Below are 27,592 nucleotides of genomic sequence, written 5' to 3'. Positions count from 1 at the left end.
TGTTGAAAAAAATTCACTTTTGTCCGTACAAAATTGAATTTCGTGTACAAAACCACAAGAGTCCCATTCGGCGCCCGTATGACACGCGTTTTGTCTGCATAAGACTCATCAGTGACGCTCAGATCAAAATAGTTAGAAAGCCAAAACAAGTATATGGTGGATTGATGTGTTTCTGCGGTTTTAGTTTGTTACCCAGATTTGTTCCAGTTAAATTAATTTATGACTAATGAACAGCGGTTTACTACTGTTGCCTTAGGCTTTATTTGACATTTATCATTTTTTTGTCCATTTATTATTTCTGATAATCCATTACATTTCTTTGCTCCACTTTTGACTGCATTAAATAGTGGTAAACGAGAATAACCAATGATTTGAATTATGGCAAATAAATTCATCATAGATACCAGGACTAAACTTTGTTTATACGCCAGACGCGCGTTTCGTTTACAAAAGACTCATCAGTGACGCTCGAATCAAAAAAGTTAAAAGGGCCAAATAAAGTACGAAGTTGATGAGCATTAAGGACCAAAATTCCTTAAAGTTTTGCCAGATACAGTTAAGGTAATTATATGCCTGAGGTAGAAAAGCCTTAGTATTTCAAAAATTCAAAATTTTGTAAACAGTTACGTTTTTAGCAGCAACAAGGGATAACCATTGATTTGCATACTCCTGACTTTGGACCTATCCATAGTCTAGACAATGTTTCGAATTAGCTAAATGTATATATCTGTAGCTGTATATATGCGTTGAAGGCACTAAATTACTTACTAAATCTGGCTTTTATCTAACGGGTGAGAAAAACACATAAAAACGGTGTCGTAGAGATGCCTTAAAGCTCTCAAGGGTATTTGCGCATGACATATAAACTGTTTCCAGTGGTTCCAATGAATTATGCTCTTAACAAACAAAGAGTTATTATATGAATCTACTGATGGCATCCTTTCACTTAAACTTGCCATGCATTTAATATTAAACTGTAAAGTACGTTTGGATAAGACCTTCACCAACGAGGAAATTAAAAACCGTAAAGTACCGTATCGGTGTGTAACACTCGCACAACATAAAATAAACTGTGAAATTCAGTGTTTGACTCCTGATAGCGACATGAAAGACAAAACACATATGAATAAGCTAGTTCAAACTATGTCAACGTTCATTTCAGAATATATATATACTTTTTTAGATTCATGCATAATATTTAAGAAAATGTTATTATTTTTAAAACTCAATTATAGCGTGCCAAAGTTGATTAATTTTCAAAATCTGATGAAAATGTGTGTCACCACTTCACTCTAACCTGACCTAAATAAGATACATTCATTTGTATCTTTAACAACGAAATAAAGTTAACTCTAAGCTCGCTTAATTCCATTTTGCAGAGCTGCATTTCAGTTAAGTTTAAAATTATTACATTCTTAATTACAGTGTCATCTCGATTTTAATTGAATTGGCGGTTCTATAAATAACTTAGGGATCTGGAGAATTCGATAACTCCAGTCAGCTCTCACATAGTCTTGGATAGATAATGGTTCTTTTGGATAAACACAAAGAAAGTGTTTCAATCACTCTGTAAGCAGGAAAGATCTTGGTGGTATTTGCTTAATTAATATTAATCTTTTGATAGTGGAAGTGAATGAATGGATGAAAGTATACAAGACCAGATATATTGAGATTTTCAATATTTTGATTTGTATACGTGGGGTGAACAATAAATACACTGCTTTGATATTATAGAAATGTTTTCATCTTAATCACGGAAACATTTAAATTTTCTATCAAATTAAATTCGAAGAGCTGTTTGTATAACTATTTAAAAATAATTTTGACATAGAAAACGGAAATTATATTATCACATTTAAAGATACTCAATTAAATAGTAATTCAATAGAATACAAAGGCCTTTCTGACAATGTTTTCATGACTTTAGCAGTTAATTGTATTGGTTAAATATATTTATATAATACTGACAGAATTCAAAGTATTGATCTACATATCGTGACTGGGAAAACAACGGAGAGAGACAGTGTTAGTTCTGATAGCGGAAAGTTTTGTGGGAGGAGATTATGTGAAGCGTGTCGTCAAATCACGTGTGATTATAACTTTTTGGATACTATGTTGCATTAAATATGGGTTCAGGAGTTTCAAGAGAAGATGAAGAAAAACAAACAAATCTCAGGGTTAAAGTTCAAGCAGTGACAGCGTTCGAATTAGCTGGACGTAAACACAGAGAAAAAAGAAAATCTCCGCTGGATAAGCGTAAAACAAAACAGAATGGAAAGAGTGAAGGAAGTAAACAATCTGGATGGGATCGTGCAAGAGAGAAAAGTTTATCCAAATTACACGTAAAGGATACGTCTTTAAGACTTAGTGATTTCAATAAGATTACACGTAAAACTCAATTAGACGAGGAGGATATTAAACCAGTTGACATTCCATATATAACATCAGAGAAGGTATGGATCTTATACTTTATCATATATGTATACTAGTCTATTTCCAATCATATCTCTCTTCTTTAATATGTTCCGATCTCTGTTCTGGTACATTAATTAACACTTAAGGGATTCACATCAAATATATTACTATAATTTGCCAGGCAGATTAAAACTTCCTTATAGGGCACCTCATGGAGTGTATCTAAAACATCTTTTCTTTTAAGTCTTTATTATAAAAAATTACAAGAAATAAATAATTATAAACAAACATTGCAATTTAAAAAGAATAGTTTGGTATACAATGAATGTATAAAACGTGTTACAAACACATCCTTTCATTTCTATTATCTACATGTATATAACTTGTTACCATTTTAAGATAAAAATCAATATTAGTTCAAGTTAGGTTATTACTTCCCGTTAAAAGTTTTAGTCCCGGAATTCGATATGTTGTCTATCTTTAGAAATCAAATTCTTTTCAATATTAAATGCTGACTACTTCCTTAAAACACAATGATACAATGATCATCCATGTCTTTGAAAATGTCTCTTGTAATTAGAAAGAGTCATTTCGTCCCTTGGCCTTTTAAATGTTGCTTTAAATCACTGAATTGGTGTAATCTTCCGAAAGTAAGATCTGGATACGCCGTTGAGCTAACAACAAGACATTTCATATATTAAGCCAAATCACACGGAGTAATCCGATTATAAATGTTTCTATTATTGGTCTTAAAATACTGTTATTGTTTTATTGACTTTTCAAGAAGATTTTATGTTACAGTGGATTTTTTTCTGAAATGATTCTTATGTTTTCCTCCTGTGTATTATATACTTTAATCCTGGCTTCTCGACTTAACACGTGTTCTAATCGTTATCACACGATCCCAAACCCCACTTTCCGGGATCGTTGTTCAATCATTGGTCTCAATATCACGAACTAAATATCAGTACATAAAGATGATAAACCAAATTCTTTTCCAAAGTCAGATTTAGATGGAAAATGATATGGTATTGAAATTCCAATCAAGTAATAAGAGATGTTTATGTATCATGACAGTTTCACCCAGATTAATAAAATCTTCGGTAATTTGAACTAATTGCTTATGGGTCACGATAGGTTTCTTTATTACACACTGCAAAACCAATATCTATATCAGATTCCACTAAAACAGTCTACTTCTCATAAAGCAGAAGAACATGTACTAACATATACGTATTGAACAAGTTATGGTCGTAATTTGATATTTTTCAGTTGAGGAACATGTAGAAATTGCAGTAACTTATATTTCATTTTTCTGTCTTCTATCTGAACGTACTAAACACACATGTATATGGAAGTGTTTTCATTATTCATTTGTATAAGTATTATAGTATGTATTGCAAGTTGCAATTACTTCAGATCAGTTAAACATGAAGTCATTATGATTACCGTTATTCAGATTCAGATTCAGTATCTTATGAAAAGACCTCAAATATGTCATCATTCACTACTGAAAGAGAACATAAAAACTGAAGTGTAGGAATATTGTGGCATAGACAATATGGGGAATATGGAAACAATGATCCCAAGTACATTTTATTTTGTCCCCATCTATCTACTTCACATATGTTTCAATGTTATATTGAAATGATGCTATTGCCAAAAACGTAAATATAAATAGATATGGAGCACACCATATGAACAGACTGTAAAAATTAGTTGCAAATGGCTTGCACCAAAAAATCTGTATGAAGCAACATAAAGATAAGAAGATACAGAGTACCACCATTAGAGTACTCACACTTACTGACCGTTAGTTCAAGGCCAATAACAACTAATAGATAAATCATTTTCTCCCAGACTGAAACGTGTAATATAAAAACAATATATTCTAATCATAACCATAGTAAACAAATCTATAATGTCCAACAGCTGACATAGGAAATAATAGTTCGTAAAGGACAAACAACAGAAAAGGTGATTTTTTTTAAAATTGAATATCAATATAAGCATCTGCAATAATACCTGTCCAAACAAAAGCAGAATTATGTTTAATATGTTTAGATGCTAAAATTTTGTAAAAATTTCAAATTGATTTTAATTCGACTTTGAATACCAAAGAAATTGATATATTACTACTAAAATGTACTAATACCTCTTGATTTTACAAATATGTTATTGTATGTACTTATGTTAATATTAAATATATTTTAACTTCTTGCGTACCATTGAAAAAGAATGTGATTATATTTTTATTTACATATTTGTCCGAGACAACAGTAGTTGCTACCGCTAGTGACAATTAACTGTACACACACTGACAGGTGGAAGATTATTCATAATTATACAGGAATTTAAATCTTTATATATTGTAAGAATATTCTTTGGTTAAGTACTTTCAGGTTTTAGAAATATAAGTTGCTTAAGGAAAGGTTGACGTATTGGAAGGCATTTACTATGAAATTTAGAGAGATATAAATATTTCAATGGCCGAGAAGTAGTAAATAATGAGATAACTTGCATGTGCTAAATTTTAAATGAGACAATTGAAAAGATAAGCATTTGTAGCATTGCTATATCATGAGAATAAAATATGATTTAACAAAGTTGTAAATATCCTCTGATAGCTAAAACAATTATATTAAATCAGAAGTAGGGCCATCTAAAAAGTAAAATCACAAAAATACTGAACTTAGAGGAAAATCAATTCGGAAAGTCCATAATCACATGGCAAAATCATATAACAATACGCATCAAAAACCAATGGACAAGAACTGTCATATTCCTGACTTGGTACAGGCATTTTCAAATGTAGAAAATGGTGGATTAAACCTGGTTTTATAGCGCTAACTCTCTCACTAATACATTCAAGGCCCTAGATTAGATATTTGAGATATTCTAAATCAAGATACATACTCGTAACAATATAAAACATTAAAAATGTAATAGGAAAGGAGGAAGGAAATATCAGCTGTGTTACATTTGACCTTTAAATGTAATAAGAGTGATGAATGTGTTGAGTAATGTATATTATAAGCTACATGTATTCATAAAAGTACAAACTCTTCCTTGTGAATAAAAATAAACGGCACGTTTTCTCTGGTTCACTATGGCATTTCGGGATGAAGATTCTGCGCAATTTTCATTGGGTCCAGTTAATTTCTAACAGGTGGGGATGCATGGGGAGATTTTATTTTTTACGTATCATGAAAAACTAACTATCAGATTTGAAAAATTAGGACCTATCAGATGTAGAGTTTCTTTTTATATTGGGTGGATGGGCTTTCATGAGAAAAATGACCTATCAGAATTTTTTACTGCATCAGAATTTTAAATACAATACCAGATAATGCATAATACGAAACTGTCTACATTCCAAAGCACCCCTAATATCTGCCATAGGCATTTTTTTAACCCCTTAGTTGTAAATATTTTTAATTGTTTACCGCTGCAAGACCCTCCTAAGTTTTTTTCGTATACGTGTAGATGTCAGATGAAAATCCCCAAAATTTCACCTCTAATATGTATAAATTTTACACCCCTCAGAAAGGACCATCCATCCCCCCTTATCATACATTAACTGGAATGGCCCATTGAAAAAGAGAGTAACATCTCTTCTCTCTTTAAGTAGATTGTTTGAATGATTTCCTCATTGTTTTAGAAAGTGTATTGCAAGCTGTTTGAAATCAAAATAGGACTAGTTTTCTTCCCTATGTGATGTTTAGTCACTAGTTTAAGATGCTTTGCAAATAGAAAGTATGGACGAACAGACGAACGGACGATTATTAAACATAACGATCTGCTGCACTAAGCACGGATATGACAAGGAACTATCTAAATTGTAAAGTTTTATTTGCTTCTAGATATGAAAGCAAACAAAAGATCATCATGTACCACCAAGGCGAAAACTTCAAATTTTAAATGTCGTCTAGGTGAAATGTATGCTACTTTGTTCGTATTCTGAAAAAGTGTATACTAATACCCACTTCAGAAATTAACTTGAAATCTTTAGCATAATCATCTTAAAAGTATCCAAAACTTCATTTTGTATCGACATAATAGATTTTGAGCGGTAATAAACCACTGTTAAAATTGATTAATTGGCACGAAATGCAAATGTAATTTCTAGATTCACTCAAAACCTCGTTAGTATGTTTTATCTTGGTTTCATGGGCGAAAACTTAATTTGTTTCTTATCATTACAAACCTTTGCAAGGGAATTTGCTAAATATTTCATTAATGAAAATAATTTGAAATTGTTTTTTTTTGCTTTGCCTGGATATGACAACTGCCAATACATAAAGAAGAGTCCAAAACATTCAGAACAGACATGACTTCAATTCGGAACCTTAATACACTTTCTCGTTCGAATTGGCATGTTGGTATCATTTACTTATGAATCCAAAAATTGTTGTCGTTTAAAGATTATATTCTGTATTTTGGGACTAAATATTGAATTAGTAAAATTTTGACGTATTCTTACTTTTCAGGAACTAATCCTTTTCTATAAGCAGAATTATGAACGTTGCACAACAAAGTACGTTCTTTTACTATTTATAACATTTCTGAAAGTAATACAATTTAAAAAATTAGTGACAGATATTAGAATGTAAGAAGCCATGATATTCATTTTAACTAGGACGAGTGTTTCTAGGCTTTCAAACATTTTCACGAATTACCTATAGTTCTTTGTGCACACCTAAACATTTTGTCCTCTCTGAAGCTTATGTTATCACATGTGTTGCTTTATCTTTCAAATTAATTGATTTTGTTACTTCAAATGTTTAATGAATGATAGATATTATTAGGGAGGGCGATGAATACAATGAACTCCGTTACATTTTGACAGTCGCTGTTTAACTTGAATTACTTGTGATTTTGTTTAGGATTTGTAAACATATGTATATTGTCAAGGGTCCAAATATCTATTGTCATTTGAGTCGTGTGGTTGTTTTCTTATTGATGTAAATTTCACATCTCATGTTCTTAACTTAATATTCATGACTTCATAAATTTGATACCGTTCGAAATTTATTTATAAAACTAACACCGTATTTTTGTTACCATCATAATCCCTAATTAGAACACATATTAAATGATAACTCTATTTCAATATCTGAAATACGATAAGAAATAAACAAACTAATCCATTTTTAGGTTAGTTTGAGTGAAGTTGACCTTATATCTTGATTGATTTCACACACAAATAGAAAAGTTAATAATTTGAATTGTATCAATACTATCTGATACTATTATATGTTATTTAAAAGATTTAATCTGAAACTAAACATCATATTAGAAAGAAACTACATTTGTTTTCAGTTTAAATAGCCATTCATCACGCTATTTCTGTATTCTCTGACAAATGTATCAGATTTTAAACACTACACAAATCCAATGTCATATTCATAAAGAAAAGGTTGTGTTATTGTGCCAATAATTTCTAACTGGAGAATGCTTTGTTTGTAAACATTTATCTGTATGTTACAGATAAGCATATTGCATGTGCTTATTACACAAAAGTTGTATGAAAAAAAACAATGACACAAAATTACAATGACAGCAGTAATGAGAAAATAAATGACAAAAAACACGTTGTCATATAACAGAAACCGATATGAAATAACTACATAGGTTGTTTGTTCTGTTTCTATTTGGTTGTTTGGTAAGAAAATTACATATTTTAATGTACATACCTATCAATCAATTTATATTTATTATTTTGAAATGAGATAAAATCGTATATGTCTATAACAGCCAATTGAGGAATAAACTGACTAAAATTACATCTAAACGAAGCTAGTATGGTCAGGTTACAATTGACAGCTTGACATGCGCTCAAAGTGTACCACCTTAAGACAATGTCTTACCACTTCCCATTTTGAAGCTTTTTGTGTTGATACCAGTTAGACTTAGTTAATTGTTTACCTTATTAAACTGTGAATACTAAAATGTTTTACCAGAAATTCGGTTCAATTTTTAATATGTTCAGATAATCTGAACATATTCTACTGAACATAAATATAATTGTATAAAACTACTTGGTTCTTCGGGAGATTTTAAACGATGTGTGTCTTCATTTTCGTTCTTTGTTTGACGAATTATTGAGAAAAATCATAACAATAACTCTTTTCAATACTAAAAATCTTGAAATAAAATTTTAACAATTTTAACAACTGGAATTTAAATCAATTCCATATACTTTCAGAAACTTTTAAACTCAGTATTGTTAAGTTATCAAGGATATAATTACATCAATTAGATAACGCAGTATATACTTTATGATCTTAATAGAACTATTAAAAGTTTTAAGTGCCTATAACTGTATTCTTATAATTATAAAATGTGTATTTTCCAATGACTCATGTATATGTAAACAGTAAAATAACAGTTTATGATATAAATGGCGATATTTTTATACCACAATGCACCAGGGGAGCAGGTTTTAACTACTGGATCTGTATTATTTTTCAGAATTAGATGTTAATTTTAATATTAGTTCCAATAGTCTTCCTTTAAGACATGACAAGGCAGATTGATAGATTTGTGCTTAAACGTCTTGTGGTAAATAGTTCACGCATATGAAGACAGTTGAAATTGATACCTCTTAGTAAACTTGACTTTAATTCCCAAACAACTAATCTCAATCATTCTTATAATTCCAAAGATATCGTTCACAAAATTCTTCTGTCTACATTGTTAGGGTAGCTATATAATGTCTCCAATAAGAAGTCAAAATGTATGTTGTTGCTCCTTAGCATGTTGGAGCCTTGTTTTATTACCGTATATGTTTCATTACCGTATATGTTCCATTACCGTATATGTTCCATTGTACCAACGCTTTAAATTACTTTTCATGCAACCTATAGTAAAACCGTCATGAGATGTTACTAGATACTTATGTAAACATTTATTGTTAAGTTGAAATTATTGCCTCTTTTTATCTTAAAATATAATAAAGATAAAAAAAAACTAAACTATTTTCCGCCATCTTTATGTTCGTTTGTACTTAACTTTGAGCAAGATAATGTGTCTGTCTTATATTGGTTTATGGAATATTATTGTTTTCATTATCTATAACTTCTGCGAGCACTCGATTTTGATATTTCTTGGTAATGTAACAATTTTGAAGATTCATATGTCTTAAGTTTTGATAAATCTCTTTTAGCAATCGGCTTTTTATAGTGAACGTTTTGTCAGTTTATCCACCCGTTCGTGGTTTATTTCGTGAGTAAGCCGTAACATTTGATCTAAGTGTCACGGTCTAAACCAGAGACTTGATTGCAATGAATCTTTCACTGATGATTTAGTATCTATGTATCTAATGGTATAATATCTTCATTTCATTGTTATTGAAATAACTATTGGTTGATTGATCAATCATGAAGTAATTATTGGAGTTATAAAATTGAAGCGCCTCAAACTTATATTTTGTTTATGTAATATCAAGTACAAACATTTATTGATGAGTCAATGTTTCGTAAACATTTGAATAAAAATAAAATACAATTTTGTCTCTTCAATATGTTACATGATTGATTAGGTCTCGAGAGACAGAAAGTGGCTCAAGGTCGTGCTATATGTTCATTATTAGGTTTTATATTTATGTAACATTTATACAAAAATCTATCATCTAAGACAACCTTGTAATTTGATATGTAATGAAGTATATTGAAATAGGAGCAAAATGGACGAAGCGCCTGCTATTAACTATATGTAAAGCAAGATTTACCGACAATGACAATATCTTTAACTGTTTTTGTTGTTTTTTTTTTAACTCAAACTGAAACTACTTCTATAATTTGCATGTATTTATCAATTCGGGTCCTGTATCGAGCGCACTCTGATGGCAATACAGTTAAGGCCCACACTCAAGCAAGAACAGGACGTACCATTAGATATGAAAATACCAGAAATCAACTAGTCAATACCAACTTTTCAGTACAAAATGCAAATCACATAAATACAAATATAGTTGAATAATATTTTGTCTGAATCGCTGATCAAATCTTTAGACATACATAAATATAGGAAGATGTGGTGTGAGTGCCAATGAGACAACTCTCCATCCAAGTAACAATTTAAAAAGTAAACCATTATAGGTTAACGTACGGCCTTCAACACGGAGCCTTGGCTCATACCGAACAACAAGCTATAAAGGGCCCCAAAATTACTAGTGTAAAACCATTCAAACGGGAAAACCTACGGTCTTATCTATATAAACAAAACGAGAAACGAGAAACACGTATATATTACATAAACAAACGACAACTACTGTACACCAGATTCCTGACTTAGGACAGGTGCAAACATTTGCAGCGGGATTAAACGTTTTAATGGATCCAAACCTTCTCCCTTTTTCTGAAACAATAGCATAACATCACAACATAGAAAAACACACGATAAAATATCAATTGGCAGACTTAACTCAATCAAAAAATGTATGTATATGACCTACTGTTGAAATCTTTAGACATACATGTATGTATATGACCTACTGTTATGAGTATTAAGATAACAACTAACCAGCAAATTACAATGTATGAGTATTGAATTGACTTGAATCAACGAAACTGTTCAGAATTTGTGTGTATGGGATTTTTAAATGTCGAGTTTATTCGCTGAACACTGCTTTTCTTAAAAAAAGTTAATCATATAAGTATCTTCCTGCTTTTAACCCAGTTAATTTAAAGCACGTGCAAACCTCTCATCTAACTCTTGACTATATCCTTCCTTCATTATATGTATCATTTGACACTCTTTGACGAAATATCATATGTTTAAGCATTAATGAATTGAATGAGTACAATAGCTGTTACGTATTAGGGACGACATCAAAAGATCGACGTAGGATAAAAAACTTAAATCAAAGAGTTTGGGGGGGGGGGGGGGGGGGGGGTCAACGTTGCTGCAAGTTTTGTTAATCCAAAATCGATTTTACATATATCCATATAGGTTATCAATTTTTCCCAAATTAAGTTAAGAAGGGGGGTAGGGGGGTCAGTGAAAAAACTATGTGAATTAAGTTTTTAATCCTACATTGCACTTTAGATTTCGTCCCTTATGCAAAGACAGATACACCAAGAACCTTATAACGGTTCAAATTATCATTCCTAAGAAAGTTAATACTTTTATTTTTTTTTCAAGTTTAAAATTGAAGAAATCACCTAGCAATAATACAGTTTTGGAACGTATTGACCTAAACTTTGAAGTAGAGCAGTTTTATTTCCAAAGGGAGAGATTCCAGTTTTTGTAAATTTATTGAAAGTTTGATCTTCGCTTGGAATATTTTATGATCTGCATTAAAATCTTATCTTTTGAAAAGTCGTATACTAGTAATACGTTTAAGGCCTAATTGAACAAAGTAAAACTGTACAATACATATGGATATGTGAGACAAATGAATAAGATGGCAACCCCACTAATAGATATACCTATGATAGATCAATAGCAGACTCTCTAGTACAATTCGTCAAAACATAAACATCATGGTCTAGTATGTATAACATTCCAGCAGACATTATCCTTTATTGATTATTGTTTATGGTAATATACACTAATTACATTTGATTTGGTTACATCTCACCAGATAACATTAGGTGCAGCTATTGCAGTTTGTTTTAGTGGTGGTATGGGATCCTCTTTCCTAACCCTTTATCATTCAATAGACGTTATGTAACTCATTAAAGTTATTTCTACTGTTTTCATCCTAATATAGACCTATTTCTGTTTCGTTTTCGACGGACAATAGTTCTGTTCCTACTCAAAGTTTCAGCAGTATCAGTTATATCAAATCAGTTAATGTAACGCAGAATAAATCTAAACAAATGACCAAACCTAAAAGATATATATGTGATTTATAGCTAGTTATAAGTAAAAAAGTCCTAAAAGATATATATGTGATGTATAGCTAGCTATAAGTAAAAAAATATAAATTTTATTTGATCAATTTGTTTGTTAGAAGTACAGAAATATGTCCATGGAACATGTTAATAAATACGCTTTTACTCAATTGGTCTTTTATCATCCTAGTAAACTATGGGCTTGTTGGTAGCACACTTGTCAATGAGACAACCCTCTACGAAAAAACAATATAACTGAAAGTTGTCAAAAAGACAGCCCGACCAAATAGCAGAATATAGCCCATGGCCATCAAAGGTTCTTCACCACAGCAAGAAAAACACATACCGTACAGTAATTTATCAAATGTTCTTCCTCACAGCAAGAAAAACACATGATCATAGCCCTTACCGTACAGTAATTTATCAAGAAAAACACATGATCATAACCCATACCGTACAGTAATTTATCAAGAAAAACACATGATCATAACCCATACCGTACAGTAATTTATCAAAGGTTCTTCACCACAGCAAGAAAAACACATAATCATAACCCATACCGTACAGTAAGCTATCTAATGGTCTTCACCACAGCAAGAAAAACACATGATCATGAACCAATACCGTACAGTAAGCTATCTAATGGTCTTCAACACAGCAAGAAAAACACATGATCATGAACCCATACCGTACAGTAAGCTATCTAATGGTCTTCACCACAGCAAGAAAAACACATGATCATGAACCCATACCGTACAGTAAGCTATCTAATGGTCTTCACCACAGCAAGAAAAACACATGATCATGAACCCATACCGTACAGTAAGCTATCTAATGGTCTTCACCACAGCAAGAAAAACACATGCTCATGAACCCATACCGTACAGTAAGCTATCTAATGGTCTTCACCACAGCAAGAAAAACACATGATCATGAACCCATACCGTACAGTAAGCTATCTAATGGTCTTCACCACAGCAAGAAAAACACATGATCATGAACCCATACGGTACAGTAAGCAATCTAATGTCTCGGAAAACAAAATGCGAAATAACAAAACAGGGTCATCATACAAAAATAACAATTATGACAATTAACCAACTACATCCAATTGATCACAAGCTTTGGTCAGGTACAGAAATAATGTGACTGATTTAACATACTTGTATACATTTAACAATTGAAGTTTGTCTAAATTGACATCACTACATACGTATTATTTTAGATTAATTGTAAGAGTTTAACAAATGGTCCGCGATGCATATTCTGCTAAAACTTATAAAAAATTAAAACATGTACTCTAGTCACAGAACTGGATTCATATCAATTGTCAGAAAACACTCTTTCAATTAATTTTGTGCGTGTCGTGATTCATTTCTGAAAATGAAAGATAAATTTTAGAACTATGAAAATAATTAGTGAGCATCCTACTTTGTAATATTACTTCCCAAGTCATGTTTTCTGATATCATTATATTATGTGATAAAGCAATCAGCCGTCACGGAATGATATTCGGTAACACAAGGAAAAACTACTATGAACTTAAATGCAAATGACATAGTTTCAGTAATTAATAAAACAAAATGAAAATTTCCACAGCATGGTTTTTAATATACAAGGAAATTTTAACATCATGAATTTAAATATTTGAGGAAATTTCAACATCATGGATTTAAATATTAGAGGAAATTTCAACATTATTATATAAAATTGAGAATTGAATATGTGAAAGAGACAACAACCCGACCAAAGAGCAGATAATAAACAGTCATTGGCACCGATTTAGAATTTAAAAAAATGGAAATTTAACATCGTGAATTAAAATATCAGCACTATTGCACCTCCTCAATCTAAGAAGTAAAAAGAAATACAGCAGAGGCTGTCAAAGATCTGCCTTAAAACCGTATTCCCGAAACTAGATACGAACGTACAAGAAACCCAACCTTGTATTTTGTAATCTCAATTCTTTTTCATGAGTCAATTATGACTTTGAATAATCATTGAAGGTTATTGTTGTAGTATTGCGAAAATCTAATAAGTTAGAACCAAGCGTTGTGTTGAGGTAAATGTTCTCTTTTGTGCTTCAATGTCTTGACTTTACGCTTTTAGGAGATTACTTGTATTCAATTCCTAATTGTATAGGGGAAGTTATTAATGTCTATCATTTGACCACGTTGGACATAGATGTATATTTTGCTTGGACAGAGGTCAAGAATAATACATCCTTTTGAAGTATAACTATTATAATTAAGGTTGTGTATCAATGTTGCAGACATTCATCAAGCTCTGGCTTAATAAGAATTCTACATCTGTGGTGTTATTTTAATTTACTTCTGTCAACATGGCTATATCACAAATCATATATCGTTAGTCATTTGTTAATATGTATTTCTTATCCAAGTTAGTTTTTCAAGGTTAAGCTTTTCTTCGATATGAATGCTATTATGGCAACAATTTCTGAAAACCAAATGTAGCTATCGAAAATGGGATAGAGAATGCAACGGTAAAAAGAGACAAAACCCTACTAAAGATGAAAAAGAACCAGCCCAAGGCCACCAATGGCTCTTCAACTCAGCTAGAAAACCCCGCGCCCGAAGATGGAAGTAAACACATTTTTTTCCAAATGATCATCCGTGGGTATTAAAATGACTAAAATGTTATAAATAATCAGTTGTTGTAATGTAATTTGATAGAATTCATTTATAGGATTAGGCACAAAACCGCAATAATGTTTGACGACAGAGATTCCGAAGTAGGCAAAATACAAACATTTGATTGTAAATAATTTGTTTGAGAGCTGTGATCTTTTCTTGGAATAGAATCTCGAGAGGTCGAGTACAAAATACGACGTCAACAATTATAATTTGTTTTTGTTATTTGATTGAATTGAGCCATTTCAATTGATATTTTGTAGTTTGTCTCTCTATATTTTGATGTTACACTATTGTTTCGGGTTAGGGTGAATATTGGTACCTATAAAAACGTTTTAACCCGATGTATTTGTTTCCACCTGTCCCAAGTCAGGAACCTGATGATCATTGGGTGGTAGTCGTTTGTTAATGTAGTTCATAAGTGTTTCTAAATTCTCATTTTTTGTTATGTAGATTAGACTACATCTATTTTATCAATATCTTTTCAGTAAATGCAGTACTAAATTAATAAAGATTAGGCATGTCAAGTTTCAAAATTATGGCTGTTTTTCGGTTATAGTAAAACATCATAACATATAACAGAAATAGCTGTGTTTTATCCAGAAAACATCAATGTGCCAATCAAATTGAGTGAAATTTATCTAGTAGTCGTTGTATTAAAAAGATTTTAACTGATATTTGTTTTAATTAAACATTAAATAATGAACATTACTGACATGAAGTACAGGTTTGATAAATTGGGTTGTTAAAATCAAGAAGTTTAATGCAATGTGGTCCCTTTGTGGCAGTAAATTCAAACCACATTACATCTTAAAAGATATATTTATTTACCAGGAGTTTGATTTTGTTAACATTCGATGTCAGTAAAATAGATTACGCATTTAATGAAGTTATTCGCATGGCAAAGTAGTCCATTACGTTCGTGTATGACGCGGGTAATTTTTTTTATTGAAGACGTCCTTGACCTTGTTAATTATGTAGTACTGAAATGTATTTTATGCCTACTCTACTGAGTTTATGCTGACACATTCACCGTTTTCATTCTCAATTTTTTTTCCATACTTTGTTCATATTATTGATAATCGAAGAAACAAATGTCTTATGCCTTAAACTACTGATATTATAAATAAGAAGATGTGGTATGATTGCCAATGAGACAACTATCCACAAAAGATCAAAATGATAGCCTTTATCATTGCCAATGATATTTTCGGTTATTATTGTTCGTCATTTTGACTTACTAGTATTGGCATTTTTGCATTCTTTTTCCAACGTTTTTTATACTCTACTTTCTAAACCAGTAGTTCTATAATTATAGGGGAGTCCGTGCATTGGTTTGTTTGTCTGTTCGACCTTGTGTACAACTTTTTTATCCGCATTTGAACTGCTTGACAAAACTTGACATTATTTGCCTTTATTCACTTCCTTTTTTCTTCCTTTCGATACAGATTTCAAGTTTTCAAAGAAAGCCAAAGATTTTGTTATTCCGGTACGTGGAAAAGGGGGGGGGGGAGTTTGTTGGCTTATTCTAACAACGTTTCTAGTTTTCTACTATTTCAGGTTACAACAACACATTTAAATATGAATGAATCTATTATTTATACATGATACATGTACATAGCTAAAAGATATAAACTTTTGTGTTATGGACCATTGAAGTTAAACAATTTTGATATCAACAAATGTATATGCACTAGAGGGAACATATTCAATGCCTAAAAGGTCAATGTCAATTAACAATCTCTGTAGAAAAATCGACATGGAAACATAGTTCTTACTTGAATCAAGTACTATCAAAACGTCAAAAGATTATGTATATTCCAGTTATCTGGGGGTTTCAGGATTAAAATCTGGTATTTAAGAACTGACGTAAAAACACCTGTATTCAGTTTAACTTTCCTACACATTTACACACATTATGGTCCAATCATTCAACTTTGGGGCACGGAAAACCAATCACAAGAACAATAGTTTCTTAAAACATTGATTTCTATTACTCAAATATTCATAAACCAACTTTATTCACCTCCCTTTGAAAAACAACCTTTTTCTAAGATATGACAAATAACCTTTCTTTCTTTTTATCAAATCCCACATAAAAAATGTCCCGCACTATCATGACATTGAATATTCCTGTTTTAACATGAATAAAAACTTCGATTTACTATACATTAGTATAATAACAATAAAAATGCTTTTCTATCAGTACCAAATAGGTTTTTATCTGTATAAATGTAGTAATCCATTAGTTAAAGATGAACGCTTACTGAAATAGCTGCTCGTCTTACGAAGGATGACAGAAATAAAATAGTGATGTATTTACCGCTCACATTTATCAAAATAAAACAATTCCAGGAAAAACGGGAAACGCTAGATTCGTCTGCCTTAACCTTCACAATGTTGTCAGTGACCTTTTGTTAGAGCAGTATTGACCATTTACGGTGCAACCAAATAGAGACACATTAATTTATCTAATAGAATAGAATAACAAATGAGAATTCTAAGAAAACAGAACACAGCAGTAGTTTCATAAATCATCCAGTCACATTGGAAGACGTGTACCCGTGAGGAATGATTAAATTCATTTATGCAATATTGTATATGTTTTTCGCCAGCAGACGACAGGTTCAAAACATCAATCTTTATTATTACTAATTCCCGCGTGAACTGCAGCAACACTTAAGCGAATTCCTATATCGTCTATATGATGTAATATTACATAAAATCACGCAATTTTCATCTTTAATCTAAGAAAAAAAGTAATATTGTCTAAAAGAGAATACGTATTTATAAAATGATCAAACATTGTTAGATTCTGTCCAATAATTATCATGGCGTTATTGTTTTGGTATGGAAATGAAGGCAGAGAAAATAATTCGGTGAAGTAAGAACATGTAATAAGTAGTATTTTCTGCATCTTCCCGGGAAATGCACTATTTTTGCGATAATCAAGTTAGAAATAATTAATTAACTTAAAGTGCAAAAAAAAAAAAAAAAGGAAACAAAAAAAGATATAAAAAAAGTTGAAGAAATATTGTCACGACCTTGATTGCACTTTAGAGATCAGATAATATTGCCGTAAACAGTTTGAATAAAACAATAAATAAATCCTTGATATATATTTCTAGGTACAGCCAGAGGAACTCTGCCATGTATGCAGCGTCTATACTGGTCGTGAGACATACCCTTGTCGGATATGCTACAAAGTCTATCACGAAGGCTGTCTAAGGAAACTAGGACAGTGCAAAGATCCTGCTTCCTCGGCTTTGTTAAAACGAGCCGTCAAACCTGTTGGATGGAGCTGTCATAAATGTGTAAGTCCGTAATGTCCAGCGTATTCAGAAGTCCGTAATGTCCAGCGTATTCAGTAGTCCGTAATGTCCAGCGTATTCAGTAGTATGCTCAAACTGTTTGCAGTACAAGTGTAAACTATCTTTTCTTAAAAAATAAAAACCAAACTTGTCTTGCAGATGTGAAATCATCAACAAGATAATTCAACCAATTAAATAGATGACTCAACCCATTAAAGATATGAGTCAAACTATCAAGTATGTGAGTCAAGCTATCAATATATATAAGTCAAGCTATCAAATATAGGAGTTAAACTATCAAATTTATAAGTCAACTTATCAAATATATATGAAAAAAAATATCAAATATATGAGTAAAACTATCAATTATATAAGTTAACCCTTTTAAAAAGTCCAGTCAACTTATTAAATTTATGAGTTTTTTTAGGTGCTTTTTCGGATCAAATGGTTTTATGAAATTTCGACGTTTAAGATTCTTTAGGACTTTTGGGTTTGCAAAAAGTAGCGCTACGTTTGTTGTAGGATATATAGTGTATAGTATGACATTGTCGGCCATTGCACGGAAATCTTTCGAAGAAATGCAACTTTACCAATAACACCCCTTGGTTCTGTAGGTAATGACCAATGAAATTACACGAACTGGGAGAACCCATGTATGTATTGTTGAAAATGGAAAGTTCGAAGGGGAAAATCGAGCATATCTTTAATTAGTTCAGACAGTTTTCAGCCGATCATCATTTGTCATTTTATAGACAAATATCCTTAGAACATTTATTTCAGTTTCAATTTGATAGGATGCGATAAACATAGTCACCACAAATTATAATTACTGAGCACATTGTTGCAATATCATAAAATGGCGACCATGATTTGCAGTATTTCGAATCGTTATAATTATCTCCCTTTTTTTTTAACAGGACAACCTGAGTAATGTTTTAACAGAAGAAGAAATGTGTAATTTAATGGCAATGTTTGAACGACACGAAGTCATGCGAGGTAGGCATGTTTAACAATATTACATGTTAGACGTAATTACATTATTACTTAAAGTCTTTTACTGTCCTTGTACAGTGGACTAGATTCAACACTATAATTGCTGCACTTTAGCAGAGAACGATTTAACAAAATTCCAGATATAATTATTGATAATATAACAAAGTGTTTATTTGGGATGAGATATTTGAACTGTGACGTCTTTTTTTTTCTATTTCGTATACAAGGAACAATACTGTGTTTAACACTATACCTAACCTTAGTGGCTGACTAATCTCGTTTATATTTATACTTGAGTAATTATTTTCAAAAACTAAGGTTTGAAAATGTAAATTCCAAATAAGATTTAAACACAAATCTTAAGATTTTCTTTTACCTTTGTTTGAATATTCAAATAAAAAACGTGGTTTGATTGGCAAAGGAACAACTATTAACCAGTGACAAAACTGCGAAGATATAATCAACGTTAGGTCTCTGTACGACCCTCAACAATGAAAAAAACTGTAATGTACAGTAAGACAGTTAAGGGGGCTTCTGGGTATATTTTTTTTTCTAATATAGGATTCGCTATATCTTTTTAAAAATAAACTTTATCATATACTTAAAAGAAAAATGAAATAAAAAAATGGGGTCACCGTTCACTTAAGCTCACAATCTGTCTCCGGAAGAAGAATACATTTTTGTTAATGTCCTTTTTTTCTGTTGAACTAATAGGCGAAATTTAGGTAATTTCGAAATAAAAAAATAACCTAATATAAGAAATCGCTTAAATTTTACAATTATTTAGTTTATGTACAGCTTATTTGAAAACAGTAATAAAAAATATAGGTCACTGATGAGTTAAAAAAGATATTTCAAATTTAATGACAAAAAAATGGCATTTTTGCACCAAAGGGAGATAACTTGGAGCTTTTTCAATGATATACACATTTTAAAAGTCATCTGGGGTCAAACCGAATCGATTTTTTTGGTTGATTTTGTACCATATCATAAAGTAATAAATAACTAATAGTGTAATAAATAAAATTGTCAATGAAAAAATAAAGGTTTAATTTATGCTGAAATTTTAGTACCCACGAGCATTGATTTGATATTGTGTAAATTTTAAAACAATCCAAACGAAAAAAACAATCCCCTGATATCTGTGCAAAACAATAAACAAAGCACATGTATGACAGAAGCAACCAACAGCAGGCCACAACTACATGCTTCTGACTTGGGACTGAAAAATTAAGAATGTGGCAGGGTTAAACATGTTTGTTTGATGGTTAATCTTCCCTTAAATTTTGATATTGAAGTAACAAGACATAATACAATCAAACACAAATATCTTTGGAAACGACGCGACTCCACAAATCATTACTAGGCATAAAACAAAGAGCAGAAAGACAACAGACACATTTGAATTACGTATCTACGAGTACTCACATTTACTAAAATCTAATTCAAAGGCTAATAAACAAATCCTGCTTTCCAGGATAAAATATCAATTATATCGCATCTAATGCATTTAGCGTAAAGACACAAATTGCAGTCGGTGAAAAACATGATCAATGAGCAATTCAAAAATATAAGTATCGATAGGATATAGGATCGTACGTATTCATAATTGTGTGCACAACAAAATCAATGTAACGAAAATATAACATTCAAATATTTTTGTACAGTATTACATTGACTATTTTCAAATATCAGTTTATGGTGAATTGAAAATGGACATGGGGAATGTGTCAAAGAGACAACAACCCGACCAAAGAGCAAAACGTAGCCAATGTGTCTATACAGCGAGAAAATCCCGTCCAAATGTGTGCGTCTGCTGGCCCATAAGCAAACATATTACTTAAGTGATAATGGACGTCACACTTAACTCCGAAATGTATAAAAGAAACGTATGCAAGACTAACAAAGGACAGGGCTCATGGATTGGTATAGGCGCAAAATATGCGGCGGGGTTAAACATGTTTTTTGAAATCTCAACCCTACCCCTATACATGTACCTCTAGCCAAAGTAGAAACTGGTTTGATAACTTAACACTGTAATATTCCGTTTGTAATGAGTATTTAACCAAACCAGAATGATATTCGTATCTCTAAAAGCGTTTCATTGGTGGATGTAATAAACATAAAAATGGAGCGTTGTCGGATATTGTATTCGAAGCATAGAAACAGGCCTAGGTCAGATTGGAAAATACCAACGTTACTTAAAAAGAAACTACGGTGTAACACTTGTAACGAACACAATCATATTTAATATAACTAGTATAACAATATCATCTCATCATGTTTGAAAATATGTACACCGTTATACAGATGAAAATCAGACATTTTGAAATTAATTTAGTAATTGTCCTAGAACTAAATACAGAAAACATATAGGAATTATGAAGAATACAAGATTTATTATCAAAGGCCAAAAGAAAAAAAATGAGAAAATAGGGACAAAGAAGATATTCATTCATTCATTGAATTATAACAAAATCGAGGACAATAATTTTATTCACTGTAGAATTAGACAGTAATAAATAGTGTACTGTCAGTCAAACATTTAAAAATGATTGCGCTACCGACATTCTTAACAAGGAAAGATGTACAATCTGAAGATTCAAGGTCACAGCGCTAGCGTTATTATTGTCTGAACACCAAACCCACGAGTTTGGTTAACCCAGAAAAGTGAGATTCATTAATTTGATGCCAGAACTGTAGCATCGTTTATACGAATGAATTTCGCCGTTTATATTCTTTGGGGAGTGTACTTCGTAGGGTTATCTTGAACGGACGATCCTTTTGGAGGACGAGAAATAATTCAGGCAGAAATGAAATGTTTTCTGTCGCCGGTTATGGCATCATTCCTCACTAATATAACTGAAATGGAAAATATACACACACATATCATGAGAATGGTTTAGGGTTTCTGACATTGCACACATCTATCATATATGCATTCATTCGTGGCGAAATTAGAAATCTTCAGGTTTATGATGAATTTCAATTTAGGAAATTAACTGACTGTACAGTAATTTAACAATATATTTTTTCATCTTATTTAAAATGTTTCAACATACGCGATTTTAAATTTATGTCGTCATTTATAAGTAGTTGTCCGCTCTTGATACCGCAAGTCTTTGAAACAATAAGTATTGTTTTCTCTAGTAGAAATGAAGCAATTTTCTACTAGAGACACAAAGACAAGGACGCACACATTTAGGTAACCGTACGGTCTTCGATAAAGCGCAATACCAAAGTTTTCTTAATATATCTCGGGTATAATCCTTTTGCATCTGAAGGGGGCTTACATTCATAAAGAGAAAAGACTCTAACTGATCTCATTGCATTTTTGTCATAAAGATATATAATTAGTTTTTAAATCGATGCCTTGTAGATTAAACACCTCCTAAAATTTTGATAAATTAATCATGGACGTTATTTACTACTTTCAGATTCCAGTATATCATTAGAAGATTATTTAGATTTTCGAAAAAGAGTGTTTAACGAACTGACTAATTCTGAAATGGAACGTGAACAGATTCAAGAAGAAACTAGGACATACCATCGGGTAGATAAAGATAGCACTGGGTCTATCACGTGGTGGGAGTTTCTTAATTTTGAAACAACACGAATGTTGCAACAAAGGCATAAAGTAAGTTAAAGTAGCATTTGCATCAGCAAATGCAAGTCTATGTAATTGCTTGAGAAAAACCTGGTTCTATTTTCAGTCTTTATTCAAAGACTACAAGTTTCCTCCTTGGACCTTATTAATGTAGTACTCTTCTTGAGTGCAATGACTTAAACGGGTTTGGCATTTAGACAAGCAATCAAAATTAAGCCGACAAAGATAGATCATAAGATATGTTATCAGACGAAAATACACTTTATTGTTTGAATACAATATAAATATATGTTTTGTGCCTATTTTAAGGAATAATTTCAGCACTTATGGTCTTTCATTGGCAATAAATATTGATTCCTAACGTCTGTGAAGATTTCACATTATGGAATATAACAGAAGGTGTCAATGTACATCGTAAATCATTGATGTGTTCTTCCCAATAGATACCTGATAATTAGTTTCGGAGAACATAAAAGTACAAAATTGAGCAAAGTGTGAGTTCGTGGTGACATAATATTATGACGTGGCCTTTGTATAATTTACAAATTCAAGTAAACTTAAGCAATTTTTGGAACCATTTTCTACATGTGTCATTTAAATTTAGGACTAGAATCTCGAAATCATAGCCCTATTGCTTTCTATGTTAAACCCTTAAATTTCAAACATTCATAACTATTTTGTTACTCGTTTAGATACAGTAATTTCATGTCAAGACTACTAGTATATGTTATCCTTGCTTGTGCTGAAAAATTAGCAAATCTTTATTAAATTGCTTATACGAATATACTGATTCAATGAAGATTGGTAGGAAAACAGACACTGATCTGAGGAACGAACAACATGTGTTTCAATTTTACATATTTTTCAATCACTCAAAAGAAACTTTCAGCACTGATTCTACAGTAGTCCTTATTCTTAAGGCTTACATTTGACCTAAACACAAAATAAACAAACAATTTACTTATTTAGCTTTGTACAGGAACTACTTCGTTTAAAAGATGTACTACCTTTTTATGTTCTTCAGACCGAAACCGAATTAGTGGTTTCGTATCGTTTTGTTCTCAAACAATAATATTTAGTTTTACACTTAAAAGTTATGCATAATTTAGTCTAGTTAATATTATAAGCTGTATGTATTTTTTGAATGAACGTTAATTGTCCGCACTAATATTTCATCTTCATATAGCGGTGCTATTTTTTTTACTGAATCGTGAATCGTGGAAATTAATATTAATTATTTGAAAAAAGAACTGAATTTATCATTTGAAATATAGATTAAAGAAGATGTGGTATGGTTGCAAATGAGCATACTTTCCACTAGATACCAAATGATTATTAGTACGATCTTTAACAATGAGTCCTTGAGTATAAGTTGCAATCGTATAGCGTTATGTATATATTTACGATTTTTTCATATTTGCTTTGTATATGTGATTTTCATAATAAAACTTGAAACATTTTTTGGGGAATTTCAGAACTCATTGCTACATTTACTACACAAACGCGAGATAGAACTAGCTAGACGACTATTCCAGATTTACGACGAGGAACATGGTGGCGTAATATCAGAACAGAACGCACGAAAGGCCATAGCAACATGGTATACATTGTTTCTTGAACCAGACGAAACACTACATGGGTAAGATGATATTTCAAAGAGCAGGATATGTTATTTTAAATTTTGAACTTTAGATAAACACATTTTGATTGTTTCTTGACTGATTATGTTTAAAAAAAACAAAAAAAACTATCGGCATTCCAATGAAATCAACTGTGTCCCTCGTCTTGCAGACTTGATCCTTTAATCTTATGAATCTGACTTCATACAGAACATCTTATATAGAAAAAAGAAGTTAGCAGTATCCTTTAACTTTACTTTTCGTTATATAGATAATGCAAAATTTGGTGACTATGTTAAACGCATCTTTCATAACCCAACTTGCGTTAAAGGATACGACAGCTACATTTAAGTCTGCCTGATATCTTGACTTAGATCTAGAAAGAGACAATGAGGGTCGGTTGAAAACAAAACTTTACGAAAAAATGAGAATTTTACTTCCCAATTATGAACGTTCATGTTATATGTAGCAACATTCCAGCATTGCCTATTTAAGGAGTATATATGTCCCAATTGCTACTGTACTGCTATGATATTCCAGGGCTTGTATTACTTTTCAAGATTTGATAGATAATTGCTGTAAAGAATAAAGGTATTTAACCAAAAGTTCCCAAAGGTTGAAGTTGAAATAATCCCTTCATATTCACTTACGCCATTATGATATTATTATTATTTCGGTAATTCCATTGATTTAAATCCCCCTCTGCTGAAGCTAATAGTCATTCATGATCGTTATGTAAAGATCAAGATAATAAAGAACATTTTACTTTCATATTAAACAGTACACTTCTTTACTGGGGTATTTGCAAATTGTAAAAGGTTCTTCATCTTTAGATTCGCCATACACAAAATAGTCCTTAAATACTTTAGGTAGATATTACATCCACCACCGTCCATAAGTGACAAGTCTCAATAGACTGCAAGTGAAAGACTTTTGGTGTATAAATTTGTATAATTTACATGTCTTAGAAATTTTTCATGTCTAAATACTAACATGCTGATTCCCCCCCCCCCCCCCCCCCCCCCCCGCGCATAGACCCTACACATACTTTTTCAGATAAGGTGATAGAGTCTTGAATTTATTTACAACATTTTATATTTGAATCACTAACATTTAGATTTAGTAATTTGCTAAAGACGTTTAACAAGGAATACATGTGGACTTTAAATCGGAAGTAAACGGTCGAATAATCATTTTTAATTTACAATTTTAATTTTAGATATGCAATAATGTCACAAGTAAAAACAGAAGATATAGGCAAGGTGATTACAGAAAATCTAACGTTTACCATGGACGACGACACCAGCAGCGAAAGGTATCTTTTAAATCGGATTATTTATAGAATTAACATCAAGTAAATTTGAAAAGTAAAGCCTGATAAAAATAATAAAAAAACCGTAATATTTAGCTAAAATGATCATGTCATAGAGGCATGCAAACCCTACCAAATGCTACACTTCCAATGAATATAATATGATGAATTTAATACATTTCGTCACAATCATGACAACCCACATATGATATTAAGTTGTTTTAGCCGCTGAAATTATAAATTACATGTACTCACTAGTACATGCTTAACAAGCTCACAATCGTGTTTCATATATAACTGATCGAACAACAGACGATTTAAGAGTTTTACATTAAGTACGTATCCACTAACTAGGTCGTCAATTTATTGCAACATTATATAATTAAGATTTAGGATCAATTGCATTGAGAGGATACGGCTAGACGGGACAATGTAAAACCAATCTACATTAGTCTGGAGACAATTCACATCCTGATATAACCATTTAAAACATGATGAATGTATCATACTTGAGTACTTTTATCATATCCGTTGTCAATTTACTGACATTGATAAGCAACAATTTGTTCAAAGCTTTGAATACGAAAACGACTGAAAAACGACAGATCAATTTTGATAGTTGTCCCGTCACATTTGACATAATAATGCCACCTCATTTCTTTTCATTTCATAATAAGCAGTAATTAGACATCTACTTCAAATATTTGATCAGACATTTTCATCAAGATAATCTTTTTTGTTCCAGGACAATGTCATGGAACGATTACCTATTGGAGTTAGCAATATATATTATAGCGGCACGTTCGAATCTAAGCCCAGTACCGGTAGAAGGTTCCGAATGGACTAAATCTGTAGTTGTGTCAACAGAAATGGATTGTGATCTTAAACGGACTTCATTATGATATTCACATGACAATATTGTAACATTGAAGGTTACACTAAAACATTCCATGATGCCAAGACTATTGCAGTATTTTAACTTTTATGCAATATTTAACTCTATGAAAACATTAATGTATGAGAAAGTAAATGACAGATTAGCTAATATATCCATTCAAAATATATCTATATATTTTGAAAGTATTAATTGTTGGTATCAGAAGGGATATCATCGAGTACTCGAATACTCGAGTATCGTTCGGTAGAACCGAGTATCGAATATCAAATTAATACTGGATTCCTGTTAGGGCAGTGTCCCTGTTTCCATAAATCTGATTTTCTAGTGAAGCAAAACGGATGATTCAACAGTAATCACTGAATACTCGCTATTCTACATTGCCGTTTAGAAATGTCTCCGAAATTTCTTTTTTTTGTTTTACATCAGAACGGATTCGCGAGATGTTTCATTAAAAGTGGTGAGCTACACACCAGAACAGCTTTTCTGGACCGCAACTGTCAACTCGCTCCGTGTGCCTTTGGTCCTTCCCGCAATATCGATAACGTACTGACTCATTGTTACACTTTTTGTTTTCCCGTTTTATAGATATATTACTGAACAAGTGTTCGTGTATCGCTAGATAAAACGAGTACTGAATTAGTAATTCTTCACCGAGTTGACATCCTTAATGTTTACAATGATAACAGAAATAATATCCCTTTCACTTACTTTGGTGGCTATATGTAAATTCCGAACGTGCAAATTTGTTTTTAATCTGGTACGAATAGCATGTAACTACATATATACATGCTAGCAATGTACAATTCTTCTTCATATAGTACAAGCAGTAAGCTGGAAAAGAAAACGTTATGCAGAATTGCAAATCCTGGTACATATTTCAGTATGAAACCGCTTGTTTTATTGTTATGAATTATTGTAAAAACAATTAATAAATATGCAAGGTA

The 27,592-nt window shown here is 31.5% G+C and overlaps 2 protein-coding genes across 4 annotated transcripts in view; one reads left to right on the top strand and one right to left on the bottom strand.

Annotated features, from left to right (window-relative positions):
- LOC134688507 (spermatogenesis-associated serine-rich protein 1-like) overlaps window positions 1-27,592 on the bottom strand; it is a 69,093-nt gene that overhangs the window by 41,234 nt on the left and 267 nt on the right. The gene's annotated exons all lie outside the window — the stretch shown is intronic.
- Window positions 1,908-27,592, top strand: LOC134688506 (PHD finger protein 24-like). Its single transcript, XM_063549278.1, has 7 exons — window positions 1,908-2,453; window positions 18,037-18,222; window positions 19,137-19,215; window positions 22,650-22,849; window positions 24,295-24,458; window positions 25,658-25,753; window positions 26,496-27,592. Exons 1-7 carry the CDS (start codon window positions 2,127-2,129, stop codon window positions 26,650-26,652), a joined length of 1,209 nt encoding a protein of 402 aa, XP_063405348.1. The 5' UTR covers window positions 1,908-2,126; the 3' UTR covers window positions 26,653-27,592.

Source organism: Mytilus trossulus, chromosome 10 (genome assembly GCF_036588685.1).
Source record: "Mytilus trossulus isolate FHL-02 chromosome 10, PNRI_Mtr1.1.1.hap1, whole genome shotgun sequence".
Classification (NCBI taxonomy): domain Eukaryota; kingdom Metazoa; phylum Mollusca; class Bivalvia; order Mytilida; family Mytilidae; genus Mytilus; species Mytilus trossulus.
The sequence above is the reverse complement of the archived record's forward strand: the minus strand, read 5'-3'. Positions and strand labels throughout refer to the sequence as shown.